Genomic DNA, 14,134 nt, shown 5'->3' on the forward strand with positions numbered 1-14,134 from the left:
ATTAACCCCAATCCCATGTGTTCTAATTTTGTTCACTAACCTATGTAGGACCTTATCAAAAGCCTTCTGAAAATCCAAATACACCACAGCTACTGGTTCTCCTTTATGCTACAAGTAACATCCTCAAAAAAACTCCAACAGGTTTGTCAAACATGATTTCCCTTTCATAAATCAATGTTGACTCTGCCCAATCATATCATTATTTTCTAGTTATCACATCCTTTATAATAGATTCTAACATTTTCCCTACTAATGTCAAATGAACAGGTCAGAGGTTCCCCGTTTTCTCTCTCCCTCCTTTCGTAAATATTGGGGTTACATTTGCTACTTTCTAGTCTGCAGGAAGCTTTCCATAATCTATAGAATTTTGAAAGATAATCACCAATGCGTTCGCTATCTTTATAGCCACCTCCTTCAACACTTGGGATGTAGCTCATCTGGTCCAGGGGATTTATCAACCTTTAATACAGTTAATTTTGCACACTTTCTTTATTCATACTAATTTCTTTCAGTTCCTTGGTTCTCTAGTATCTCTGGGAGATTTTCTGTATCTTCCTCCATGAAGACAGACACAAAGTAATTGTTTAGTTTCTCTGACATTTCTCGATTCTCCATTATAAGTTCTCCTGTTTCCTTCTGTAATGGACCCACATTTGTTCTTGCTAATCTTTTCCTTTTCACATACCTAAAATGCTTTTACAGTCCGCCTTTATGTTTCGAGCTAGCTTGCATTCATGTTCTCTTTTCCCTTTCTTTATCAGTTTCTTGGTTCTCCTTTGTTGGATTCTAAATTTTCGCCCAATCACCGGGCTTACCACTTTTTCTGACAGCTTTATAAGCCACTTCCTTTGATCTAATGCAATCTTTAACTTCTTTTGTTAGCCACGGTTGATTCATCTTTCCTGTTGGGTTTTTGTGTGCAAGAGTACATTTGTTGTAGACCATGTAATTTAAAAAAATTTTTTAAATCTAAAAATAAAAATATATATTTTTTAAATACTTAATTAGTAGCTCCTTTATTGCTTAATTTTAACCAAAAGAATTTTGTCGTTGACCCCTCAACAATAGCATTCCTCTCCAGTGTTATAATTTTTCAGCAATGCTCCTGTCTTTTTCCTGCAGTGCTTCCTGACTAATTTGTCGCCAAAAATACTAAGTTCCTCAGCCTCCTCCTTTGATTTAAACCCCCGTCCTCAGAATTATAGTCTGCTCAGGTCTGATTTGGCTTGGAACATGACCCATATTCAAATTGACCTAATTTTACCATGAGCACTCCTTTTTACTCTAAGGGTATACATGGCTTTATTTTGCACGAGGCTAGTTTTGAGCTTTATTTTGCACAAGGCTAGTTTTGAGGTTTTCCATTTATCTTCAGTATCGTTATTATGCCTACCTAGTTGGACCACACATTCAATCTGGTTCAAGTTTTCTGCCACCTTTGCAACTCTAGCCATCTTATAATCTGAGTAATCCAGAGCTTGGACTAATGATTTGAAGATATGTGTCTTCATTTGGCCAAACAAGTTAAATCTAATACTTTCTGATCACTTTTGCCGATTTAGGACTTTTAGATTCCTGAGGCATTGGGACAAGTTCAAGGTAGGAGTGACCACCATACAGTCCATTGAGGAGACGATGTCCCGTCTTCACACTGAAGGCACCCTCCATTGTGTTGTGTGACGCTACCACCTTACTAAATGGAATAGATTAAGAACAGATCTAGCAGTTCAAAGCTGAGCTTCCATGATGCATTTTGGGCCATCAGTGGCAGCAGAATTGTATTCAACTACAATTGGTAACCTTATGCCCCAGCATCTCCCTCACTCTACCATTGCCAGGGTTCAACCCTGGTTCAATGAGGACTGGAGGAGAGCATACCTAAAAATGAGTTATCACCTGGTGAAGCTACAACACAGTACTATATGCATGCTAAACAGCGGAAGCACCATGCTATGACACAGCTGACTGATCAGATCAAAACTTTGCCATGGTGCTACATCCAGTCGTGAATGGCGGTGAACAGCCGCAACAACAGTCCAGAAGCTCGACAAAGTAGTCCGTTTGATTGGCAGCCCATCTACCACCTTAAACATTAACTCCCTCCACCACCAGCACTCAGTGGCAGCAGATGCACTGTAGCAACTCTCCAAGGCTCCTATGAAAGCACTTTCCATACCCTTGACCTCTACCACCTAGAAGAACAAGGACAGCAGATGTATTGAAGCACTACTACCTGCAAGTTCCCCTCCAAGTCACGCACCAGCCTGACTTGGAACTATATCGCCATTCCTTCACTGTCGCTGGGTCAAAATACTGAAACTTCCTCCCAAACAACACTGTGGGTGTACCTTCTCCACATGGACTGCAGCAGTTGAAGAAGGTAGCTCACCACAACCTTCTCAAGGGCAATTAGAGATGGGCAATAAACACTGGCCTTGCCAGTGATACCTACATACCATGAACAGATTTTAAAAAAGCAGTGGAAGTATGGGAACTGAAATTCAGTCAAATGGACAGCTTTTATGCTATAGGGATAGGATAGTTTAAAGCAACCACGCTGAATTATGGACAAAAGTGCTTCAGACTGTGACAAAAATTGTCTGATACATGGTCGATGTTGATCTCTCTCTCTCTCTCCCTCTCACTCACCTCCACCAAACTGTCTGTCTTAACAACCTTTCTCTATTTTATTAATGCAGCTATGTTGCTCTGAGAATTCCTTGTTAATGCCTTCCTCAGTCTTCTATTGCCCCAACAATATCCAGGCTTTTAGAACCCACACTTGCGGTCACCTAGTCACCAGTTTTGGTTTACCTTGACTCCTCTCCTACTCTGGTCTTGACACTGTGAAAAGGAAAGGGGGTGTATTTACACTCCAATAGTTGCAGTAGTTGAGGGTTAGCTATCTGGTGGTGTTTGCCGTGAAGCTCTCAAGGTGGGTTGTGCTTGCAATGTTCAGCACTCACTGATTTACAGGTCCCAAATGGAGGGGCCTCCATACAAGGAAGGGGGAGGCAAAATTGGAGAATATGATGCCTTGTGCACTTCCTGATGCAAATTTAGAGTGGCAGTGGTCTGAATGTGTGGTACGGTGCACAAGACAGAGAGTTAGTGAGGGGGATCTGGGAGGACTGGGTGCATGAGATAGAAAGACTGTGAGGGGTCAAGAGGGAACAAGATACATGAGACACAAAGACTTAGCTGGGCGATCCGGGGGTAGTTTAGTTTAGTTTAGAGATACAACACTGAAACAGGCCCTTCGGCCCACCGAGTCTGTGCCGACCATCGAACACCAATTTATACTAATCCTACACTAATCCCATATTCCTACCACATCCCCACCTGTCCCTATATTTCCTTACCACCTACCTATACTAGGGGCAATTTATAATGGCCAATTTACCTAGCAACCTGCAAGTCTTTTGGCTTGTGGGAGGAAACCGGAGCACCCGGAGAAAACCCACGCAGACACAGGGAGAACTTGCAAACTCCACACAGGCAGTACCCAGAATTGAACCCGGGTCACTGGAGCTGTGAGGCTGCGGTGCTAACCACTGCACCACTGTGCCGCAAAACAGACAGAGTTAATGAGGGGATCCGGAATGACAGGGTACATGAGAGAGTTAGTGAGGGGATCAAGGGGGAATGGGGTAAATGAGACAGAAAGTGTTTATGAGGCAATCCGGAAGGATGAGGTGCACGATACAAGAAGAGTTAGTCACTTTGCTAAGATATTGTACCTGTGAAACTTGAATTACTGAATGTGACTGTGTACATGCCAACATTCTATCACACTATACTGTCCTGATATGTGGAGGAGGGGAATACCTGGTGGAAAGTAAAGGTCAGTGTGCCCTTGATGTGGATCATCTGGCATAAAGGGAGCTCCACACCATCTCCTCCTGGGAGCCGTGAATCATCTGGTGTAAAAGCGCTATTAGAATTCAAGTTTATTCCCCATTTTCTTTACGTGCACTTTTGCATTGAACCATAAAATTACGCTTGTTATATTTAATGTATGTTCCACAGGGCGAAGGTGAAATCTTTTTAGCATTTAGTTATGCAATAAAAATAGTGCACCCTACCCACCCTTCCTTCCAGATCTCTCTCAACCAGGAAAAGCACCATGCTGCATAGTTCAGATGAAAAACTACAGTTGATGTAGTACATGTACTGAAGTAGAATTATTTCCTGAAGTGCAGTTTGAAGTGAGATGAGGTTGAGTTCAATTGAAATACATTGTGGTGCTTAGTGTTAGTTAGCATTGCGGTTAAAGTTACACTTCCTCACAAGTATTCAGGAGCACTCAGGATGCTAGTCACCCAAAATCACACCCACACACTCCCCTTAAGGTTGGACCAAGAGGAAACATCGGCTCATGCAGCATGTCTATCTGTCATGGGCTTCATATGGCATATAGTGCGGCCAGGGAATACATTTAAAAATATGATTGTGAAATGTTCCTTGCTTTGATTTGTAGGTGACAAGGCTCTGGATGGCTACAGCAAGAAAAAATATGTCTGCAAACTTCTTTTCATCTTCCTGCTCGGTCATGACATTGATTTTGGTCACATGGAGGCAGTTAATCTGCTTAGTTCCAATAAATATACGGAGAAACAAATAGTAAGTAGGACAGTAGTTACCATCTTAGTGTGATCTAACAGATGGGAATCTTGGTTTGCTTCTTGAATGTAGCTGATAATAGTAACACCAGCAGGAACACTGTGTCCTTGGTAAGCATGAGAATGGTAGTGTTTTGCAGGAAATCTTTACTTTGTCAACTTCAAGGTGGCATTTTGTGTGGGCAGGCTGAGCATGTTTCTCATCAGTTGTAAATGAAGAATTGCATTACTTAAGCTCCCATCTGTCCTGTTTTCCAGTCAGATTCCAGAATCCTGTGAATCCACTACAAAATTTGTCTCCTGTTATTTTTCTGCCTACTAATTTTTCTGCAATCTGAATGCTGTGGTTAGGATTCATGTCTGGCTCCTGCACAGTGTGCTTGCGGACTTTCCCTTTAATCAGTGCAGTTAGCAGGTGCAACTTTAGTTATTGACCACGTAGGGTAGGAGCTGAACACAGCAAGTCCACACCACTACGCAATATAAACGAAGGCAGCGCAGGTGAAGGTGAGGCCAATGCACACATCACCATCAGCTTCTTCGTTTACTTCCATGTGCAGGGTTGCCTTTTTGGATTAAGACGAACCATCCTTTTATTGTTAGGTATCGGTCATTTAGCGTGACTTTGTGTTTTATGCACTAATAGTTTCTACATACAGCAGTCACAGGCCCTGGTTTTGAAACTTTCAGAGAAGTTGGAGGGATAAGAAGGTTGATAATGAAAATAGATCTGGTTCTATTAAGAAAGATAGCAAAAGTAAAGAGATGGACACACCTTAGGTTAGTAAAAGAGAAATCCAGCAGGAAATGTTTGGTTCAAAGAACAGTACAGCACAGGAACAGGCCATTCGGCCCTCCAAGCTTGCGCCGATCTTGATGCCTGTCTAAACTAAAGCCTTCTGCACTTCTGGGGTCCGTATCCCTCTATTCGCATCCTATTCATGTATTTGTCAAGATGCCTCTTAAATGTCACTATCGTACCTCCTTCCACCACCTCCCCTGGCAGCAAGTTCCAGGCACTCGCCATCCTCTGTGTAAAAAAACTTGCCTCGCACATCCCCTCTAAACTTTGCCCCTTGCACCTTAAACCAATGTCCACTAGTAACTGACTCTTGCACTCTGGGAAAATGCTTCTGACTATCCACTCTGTCCATGCCACTCATAACTTTGTAAAGCTCTATCATGTCGCCCCTCCACCTCCGTCGTTCCAGTGAAAACAATCCGAGTTTATCCAACCTCTGCTCATAGCTAATGCCCTCCAGACCAGGCAACAACCTGGTAAACCTCTTCTGTACCCTCTCCAAAGCCTCCACATCCTTCTGGTAGTTCGAGGGGATTGACAAGCTATTTGTCATAAGAAAGGACATAGAACAGTACAGCACAGTACAGGCCCTTCGGCCCACAATGTTGTGCCGCACCTTTAACCTACTCTAAGATCAAACTAACTACCTACCCTTCATTGTACCATCATCCATGTACCTATCCAAGAGTCGCTTAAATGCCCCCTAATGTATCTGCTTCTACTACCACCGCTGGCAGCGCATTCCACGCACCCACCACTCTCTGTCTAAAGAACCTACCTCTGACATCTCCCCGAAACCTTCCTCCAATCACCTTAAAATTATGCCCCCTGGTGATAGCCCTTTCCATCCTGGGAAAAGTTCTCTGGCTATCCACTCTATCTATGCCTCTCATCATCTTGTACCCCTCTATCAAGTTACCTCTCATCCTTCTTCGCTCCAATGAGAAAAGCCCTAGCTCCCCCAATCTTTCTTCGTAGGACATGTCCTCCAGTCCAGGCAGCATCCTAGTAAATCTCCTCTGCACCCTCTCTAAAGCTTCCACATCCTTCCTATAATGAGGCGACCAGAACTGAACACAATATTCCAAGTGTGGTTGAACCAGGGCCTTATAGAGCTGCAGCATAACCTTGCGACTCTTAAACTCAATCCCCCTGTTAATGAAAGCCAATACACCATACGCCTTCTTAACAACCCTATCAACTTGGGTGGCAACTTTGAGCGATCTATGGACATGGACCACAAGATCCCTCTGTTCCTCCACACTACCAAGAATCCTGTCTTTAAGCCTGTATTCTGCATTCAAATTCGACCTTCCAAAATGAATCACTTCACACTTTTCCAGGTTGAACTCCATCTGCCACTTCTCAGCCCAGCTCTGCATCCTGTCAATGTCCCGTTGCAACCTACAACAGCCTTCCACACTATCCACAACTCCAGCAACCTTCGTGTCATCGGCAAACTTGCTAACCCAGCCTTCCACTTCCTCATCCAAGTCATTTATAAAAATCACAAAGAGCAGAGGTCCCAGAACAGATCCTTGTGGAACACCACTGGTCACCGAGCTCCATGCTGAATACTTTCCATCTACTACCACCCTCTGACTTCTATGGGCCAGCCAATTTTGTATCCAGACAGCCAACTTTCCCTGAATCCCATGCCTCCTTACTTTCTGAATGAGCCTACCATGGGGAACCTTATCAAACGCCTTGCTAAAATCCATAAACACCACATCCACTGCTCTTCCTTCATCAATGTGTTTTGTCACATCTTCAAAGAATTCAATAAGGCTTGTGAGGCATGACCTGCCCCTTACAAAGCCATGCTGACTGTCTCTAATCAAACCATGCTTTTCCAAATAATCATAAATCCTGACTGTCAGAATCCTCTCCAATAATTTTCCCACTACCGACGTAAGACTTACTGGTCTATAATTCCCAGGGTTATCCCTATTCCCTTTCTTGAACAAGGGAACAACATTTGCCACCCTCCAATCATCCGGTACTACTCCAGTGGACAGTGAAGACGCAAAGATCATCGCCAAAGGCGCAGCAATCTCTTCCCTCGCTTCCCGTAATATCCTTGGGTATATCCCGTCTGGCCCCGGGGACTTATCTGTCCTCATATCATTCAAAATTTCCAGCACATCCTCCCTCTTAACCTCAACCTGTTCGAGCATATCAGCCTGTTCCACGCTGTCCTCACAAACGACCAGGTCCCTCTCACTAGTGAATACTGAAGCAAAGTATTCATTTAGGACCTCCCCTACCTCCTCCGACTCCAGGCCCAAGTTCCCTCCACTATCCCTGATCGGCCCTACCCTCACTCTGGCCATCCTCTTGTTCCTCACATAAGTGTAGAACGCCTTGGGATTTTCCTTAATCCTACCCGCCAAGACTTTTTCATGTCCCCTTCTAGCTCTCCTAAGTCCATTCTTCAGTTCCTTCCTGGCTACCTTGTAACCCTCTAGAGCCCTGTCTGATCCTTGCTTCCTCAACCTTAAGTAAGCTTCCTTCTTCCTCTTGACTAGCTGTTCCACATCTCTTGTCATCCAAGGTTCCTTCACCCTACCATCCCTTCCCTGCCTCATTGGGGCAAACCTATCCAGCAGTCGCAGCAAGTGCTCCCTAAACAACCTCCACATTTCTGTCGTGCATTTCCCTGAGAACATCTGTTCCTAATTTATGCTCCCCAGTTCCTGCCTAATAGCATTGTAATTCCCCCTCCCCCAATTAAATATTTTATACATGTAAAGTCTCAGGTCAGAGAAGAGTTTCAATGTATGCTTAAAATGATATAATTGGACCTAGTCAAAGTATCTGGAGTTTACCAGTGGTCCCTGTACCAAAACCAGATGATTCCAAAAGATTTTGTATTGATTATCAGAACATCAATGCGGTAACTAAAGCAGACTCTTATCCAATCCCACAACTTGAGAATGGTATTGCCAGAGTAGGGAATTCAGTCTTTATTAGCAAGATTGACTTGCTGGAAGATTATTGGCAAGTCCCCTTGACTGACCAAGGTAAAGACATTTCTGCCTTCGTGACCCCAGATGGCCTATTTCAGTGTAAGGTCATGCTGTTTGGTATGAAAAATACACCAGCCACATTTCAAAGGTTGACTAACCAAGTGGTTGCTGGACTAAGCAATTGTGTTGTGTACCTTGATGAGCTATTGGTATACAGTGACACCTGGGAAGATCATGTTAAATACCTAAAAGCTCTGTTCGACAGATTAGAGAGAGCCATTTCGATAGTACATTTAGCGAAGAGTGAGTTTACTTAGGTTCAGTTCACCCATTTAGGGCATGTAACGGGTTAGGGTTAGTGAAGGTAAATTTCAAGCGAAGATAGACTTTCCAGTCCCCAAGACAGAAAGGGCAATACTATGATACCTAGGGATGTGTGGCTTCTACCAGAGGTTTGTTCCGAACGTCAGTCGAGTAGTAATTCCCCTGATGAATTTATTAAAAAAGGGCGTTAAGATCCAGTGGACAGAATCCTGTCAAATGGCATTTGAAAAGTTAAAGGCTATTCTAATAAATGAGCCCATTTTGCAGCAACTAATTTTGGCAAGCCCTTTAAGGTAGCTATTGATGCCAGTGATGCACACCATAACTCATGGCCCTCCTGCCTTCGGCGCTATGGCATTGGAAGGATGAATGAGAATGGACAAAGACTGCTGGAGTTGTGTACCTATCACAACCTCTGCATCACCAACTCGTTCTTTCATACTGAACCCTGTCACCAGGTTTCATGGAGACACCAAGATCACGTCGTTGGCACCAGCTGGACCTCATTGTCACAAGGCGAGCCTCTATAAAAAGCGTCCAAATCACATTCACTTCTACAATGCAGATTGTGACACCGACCACTCCCTGGTGTGCAGCAAAGTTAGACTCAAACCAAAGAAGCTGCATCACTCCAAACAGAAGGGCCACGCACGCATCAACACTAACAGAACTTCTCATCCACAGCTGTTACATAAGTTTCTAAATTTACTTGAAAAAGCCCTTCAGAACACTCCTGCAGGGGATGCAGAGGCGAAGTGGGCCCACATCAGAGATGCCATCTATGACTCAGCAATGACCACCTTTGGCAAATGTGAGAAGCAAAATGCAGACTGGTTTCAATCCCACTTTGACGAGCTGGAACCTGTCATAGCCAGGTAACTAAGCGCATTGCACTGTTGAACTACAAGAAAGCCCCCAGCAAGTTAACATCCGTAGCACTGAATACTGCACAAAGAACAGCCAGGCGCTATGCAAATGACTATTGGCAACACCTATGCATTCGTATTCAGCTGGCTTCCGACACCGGAAACATCAGAGGAATGTCTGATGGTGTTAAGAGAGCTTTTGGGCCAACCATCAAGAAGATCGCCCCCCTCAAGTCTAAATCAGGGGAAACGATCACTGACCAATGCAAGCAAATGGACTGCTGGGTGGAGCATTACCTAGAACTGTACTCCAGGGAAAATGTTGTCACTGATACCACCCTCAATGCAGCCCAGTCTCTGCCAGTCATTGATGAGGTGGACAAACAGCCAACAAAATAGGAACTCAGTGATGCCATTGATTCTCTAGCCAGTGGAAAAGCCCCTGGAAAGGACGGCATTACCTCTAAAATAAGCAAGAGTGCCAAGCCTGCTCTCAGCACTGCCTGTGCTGGGATGAGGGAGCAGTACCACAGGACATGCGTGATGCCAATATCATCACCCTCTATAAGAACAAGGGTGACTGCATCAACTACCGTGGAATCTCCCTGCTCAGCATAGTGGGGAAAGTCTTCGCTCGAGTCGTTTTAAACAGACTCCGGAAGCTGACTGAGCGTGTCTACCCTGAGGCACAGTGCGGCTTTTGAGAAGAGAGATCCACCATTGACATGCTGTTCTCCCTTCGCCAGCTACAGGAGAAATGCCGTGAACAACCGATGCCCCTCTACGTTGCTTTCATAGATCTCGCTAAAGCATTTGACCTCGTCAGCAGACGTGGTCTCTTCAGACTACTAGCAAAGATTGGATGTCCACCAAAGCTACTAAGTATCATCACCTCATTCTGTGACAATATGAAAGGCACAATTCAGCATAGCAGTGCCTCATCAGACCCCTTTCCTATCCTGAGTGGTATGAAATAGGGCTGTGTTCTTGCACCTACACTATTTGGGATCTTCTCACTGCTGCTCGCACATGCTTTCAAGTTTTCAGAAGAAGGAATTTTCCTCGACACAAGATCAGATGGCAGGTTGTTCAATCTTACCCATCTTAGAGCGAAGTCCAAAGTACGGAAAGTCCTCATCAGGGAACTCCTCTTTGCTGACGATGCTGCATTAACATCCCACACAGAAGAGTGTCTGCAGTTACTCATCGACAGGATTGCGGTTGCCTGCAACAAATTTGGCCTGACCATCAGCCTCAAGAAAACGAACATCATGGGACAGGACATCAGAAATGCTCCATCCATCAATATTGGCGACCACACTCTGAAAGTGCTTCAAAAGGTCACCTACTTAGACTCAACTATCACCAGTAACCTGTCTCTCGATGTAGAAATCAACAAGCGCATGGGAAAGGCGTTCGCTACTATGTCCAGACTGGCCAAGAGGGTGTGGGAAAATGGCGCACTGACACGGAACACAAAAGTCCGAGTGTTTCAAGCCTCTGTCCTCAGTACCTTGCTATGGCAGCGAGGCCTGGACAACGTATGTCAGCCAAGAGCGACGTCTCAACTCATTCCATCGTCGCTGCCTCCGGAGAATCCTTGGCATCAGGTGGCAGGACCGTATCTCCAATGCAGAAGTCCTCGAGGCGGCCAACATCCCCAGCATATACACCCTACTGAGCCAGCGGCACTTGAGATGGCTTGGCCATGTGAGCGGCATGGCAGATGGCAGGATCCCCAAGGACGTATTGTACAGTGAGCTCGTCACTGGTATCAGACCCACCGGCCGTCCATGTCTCAGCTTTAAAGACGTCTGCAAACGTGACATGAAGTCCTGTGACATTGACCACAAGTCGTGGGAGTCAGTTGCCAGTGATCGCCAGAGCTGACGGACAGCCATAAAGGCGGGGCTAAAGAGTGGCAAGTTGAAGAGACTTGGCAGTTGGCAGGAAAAAAGACAGAGGTGCAAGGGTAGAGCCAACTGTGTAACAGCCCCGACAACCAATTTTATCTGCAGTGCCTGTGGAAGAGTCTTTCACTCTAGAATTGGCCTTTATAGCCACTCCAGGTGCTGCTCCACAAACCACTGACCACCTCTAGGCGCTTGCCCATTGTCTCTCGAGACAAGGAGGCCAAAGATGAAGATGAGGAAGGAGAAGTAGGAACAGTATTACTTCATGATGATGATACTGCTGTCGACGACCAGTCAGTTAATTTTCTAGAAAACTCAGTAAGTACCAGAAGAAGTGCTCCACAATTGAAAAGAAGGCTTTAGGTTTCATGTTGGTTCTTCAACATTTTGATGTATACGTCAGTAAAAGCCAAAGGGAAATAACTGTTCACACTGATCATAATCTGTTAAGGTTTTTAGAAATGTTCAGACCAAGAATGTCAGATTATTTCGGTGGAGTTTAATGTTACAACCATTTACCCTAAAGATTGTACATGTTGCAGGAAAAAGCAATGTAATTGCAGATGCTTCAGAATTGAAAGAAGGGGTATAATGGAGGCAAATAACTCATATAAAATATTAATATAAAAGCAAAATACTGCAGATTCTGGAAATCTGAAATAAAAACAAGAAATGCTGGAACCACTCAGCAGGTCTGGCAGCATCTGTGGAAAGAGAAGCAGAGTTAACGTTTCGGGTCAGTGACCCTTCTTCGGAACTGACAAATATTAAAAATGTCACAGGTTATAAGCAAGTGAGGTGGGGGTGGGGCAAGGCATATAAAATATTGTTCCCTGTGTGAAGTGTAAAATGTTGATAATTTTTACAATGTTATATGTGATTAAGTTGTAAGAAAAATCATTACAACGGTAATGAATATTCTATTTTGGGGGGAAGTGTTATGAACGCTGGACTTTGTTTATGATTATGTGTGTGATTTTTAAAAGTTTAAGATGGAGTCTGAAAGGTCAGATGACCTCAATCCACTCTGCTTAAGGAAAAGGCAGAACTCTTGGTTACCAGGACAACAGAGAACACAGAACAAAGACTTTTTTTGAAAAACAGAGACTGCAGGGGTATAACACCTGAATAACAATGGGTTTCACCGTCCCAGACTTTTGGATCGTAAACAAGGAGTCAGTGATTCTAAGGATGCAAATGTACCAGGCAGCTGTTAACACCTGGCAACAATGGAAGGCCCAGGTGGCGCTGCTGCAACCAGACAATAAGCTATTGGCGTTTGATTGCAGATACATGTAACGAATTTTCTGAAGGCAGACAAGCTGTAAGAAAGGAAACCAGGGTTCCAGCCTCAGAGCAGGCGGTAAAAAAGGAAACCGGGGTGGCAGCCTCAGAGTAGGATGTAAAAATGGAAGACAACAAGCAGTGGCAACCTCAAGGGAGAGAGAGGAAACATCTGCTTTCAGAGAATACTGATACAGTGAAAGGCTGCGAAGACTTGAACCTGTTTTGAAAGCTGAGATTTGTGAAGAAGTAAAAGCCTCACAGGATAACCAGGAATCGCTTTATTCATGAATGGCCAGGTCAAAAGTGCTTGGAGAACTGAGTGAAGAGGACATTGACTTTGAGAAAGGTCTGGGAGATCCAACCCATAGCAACTGGGAGGAGTTTGGGACCTTTAACCACAAAGATTTTGCCATCAAAGAGCACTGTATAACATATAGGTGGGGTGTGAGGTTTTCAAGTATTTTGATAAGTAAAGAAAATACCTTTTTTTGTAGTTTGGGGTATCAGCTACTTACAAAGTACTATTTAGTTAATGGGGATTTCTTTTAGTTTAGTTATAATAAATGTCTTAAAATGTGAAATCTTGGGTAATTCTTTAAATTGGACTGGGGGGTTCATTTCTCATATTTTAAAGTAAATGATATCAGTAAAGTCATAACAATACAATTCTAAAGGGTGTGCAGGAGCCGGTATATGTGCACAAATTGAATGTAGGGTATGTTGAGAAAGCGATTGATAAAGCATATGGGATCCTGGGCTTTATAAGTAGAGGCGTAGAGCGCAAAATCAAGGAAGTTATGGTGAACCTTTATAAAAGACAGTGTCACGATAAATTGCTTAATGTCGAATGATAATTTTTAATCCACCGGCTGGAAATGCTAATGGAATTTTAAAAAGTGCAGAGATTAAAGGTGACTTGTTGCTTGCGGCTAAAGATGGCTACTCCAATTTACAATTCTGTACCTTATACATTCCAGTACATAGAGATAGAGCCAGCCATTATCAAAGATAATGACCTGGGGAATCTGAGTGAACCACGTATCCTGTTCCCATTAGCAAGGCATCAAGGCCATAACCTGAGGTATTCAACAGATAGAGATGAGCCACTCAAACATAATCACTTGAGCAATGGGACCCTAGCTGTGAGAAAGGGATTCCGAGACATGGACTCATTAATTTGCAAGAGGGAATACACTAGCAATGGCCATACTTGAACGGGGTGACGGTCACGTGACAGGTTCAACCTTCGTGTGCTTAAGCTTCTATTTTCTGTGCAGTAAGGAGACAAGCAGCTAGACGTGACGAGAGAAGACCCGAGTTGGGTCCCTTCTTCCTTTCACTCTCTCCATTC

The 14,134-nt window shown here is 44.0% G+C and overlaps 1 protein-coding gene across 3 annotated transcripts in view; it reads left to right on the forward strand.

Annotated features, from left to right (window-relative positions):
- Positions 1–14,134, forward strand: part of LOC137377249 (AP-2 complex subunit alpha-2-like) — a 203,427-nt gene that overhangs the window by 40,140 nt on the left and 149,153 nt on the right. For 2 of the 3 annotated variants that reach the window (XM_068046789.1, XM_068046791.1), the window contains exon 3: positions 4,481–4,623. The exons of the other annotated variant lie outside the window; for it this stretch is intronic. In XM_068046789.1, the coding sequence (XP_067902890.1) occupies positions 4,481–4,623 (143 nt within the window). The remainder of the gene's footprint in view (positions 1–4,480; positions 4,624–14,134) is intronic. 3 annotated transcript variants of the gene reach the window in all.

Source organism: Heterodontus francisci, chromosome 14 (assembly GCF_036365525.1).
Source record: "Heterodontus francisci isolate sHetFra1 chromosome 14, sHetFra1.hap1, whole genome shotgun sequence".
In the NCBI taxonomy this organism is placed as follows: Eukaryota; Metazoa; Chordata; class Chondrichthyes; order Heterodontiformes; family Heterodontidae; genus Heterodontus; species Heterodontus francisci.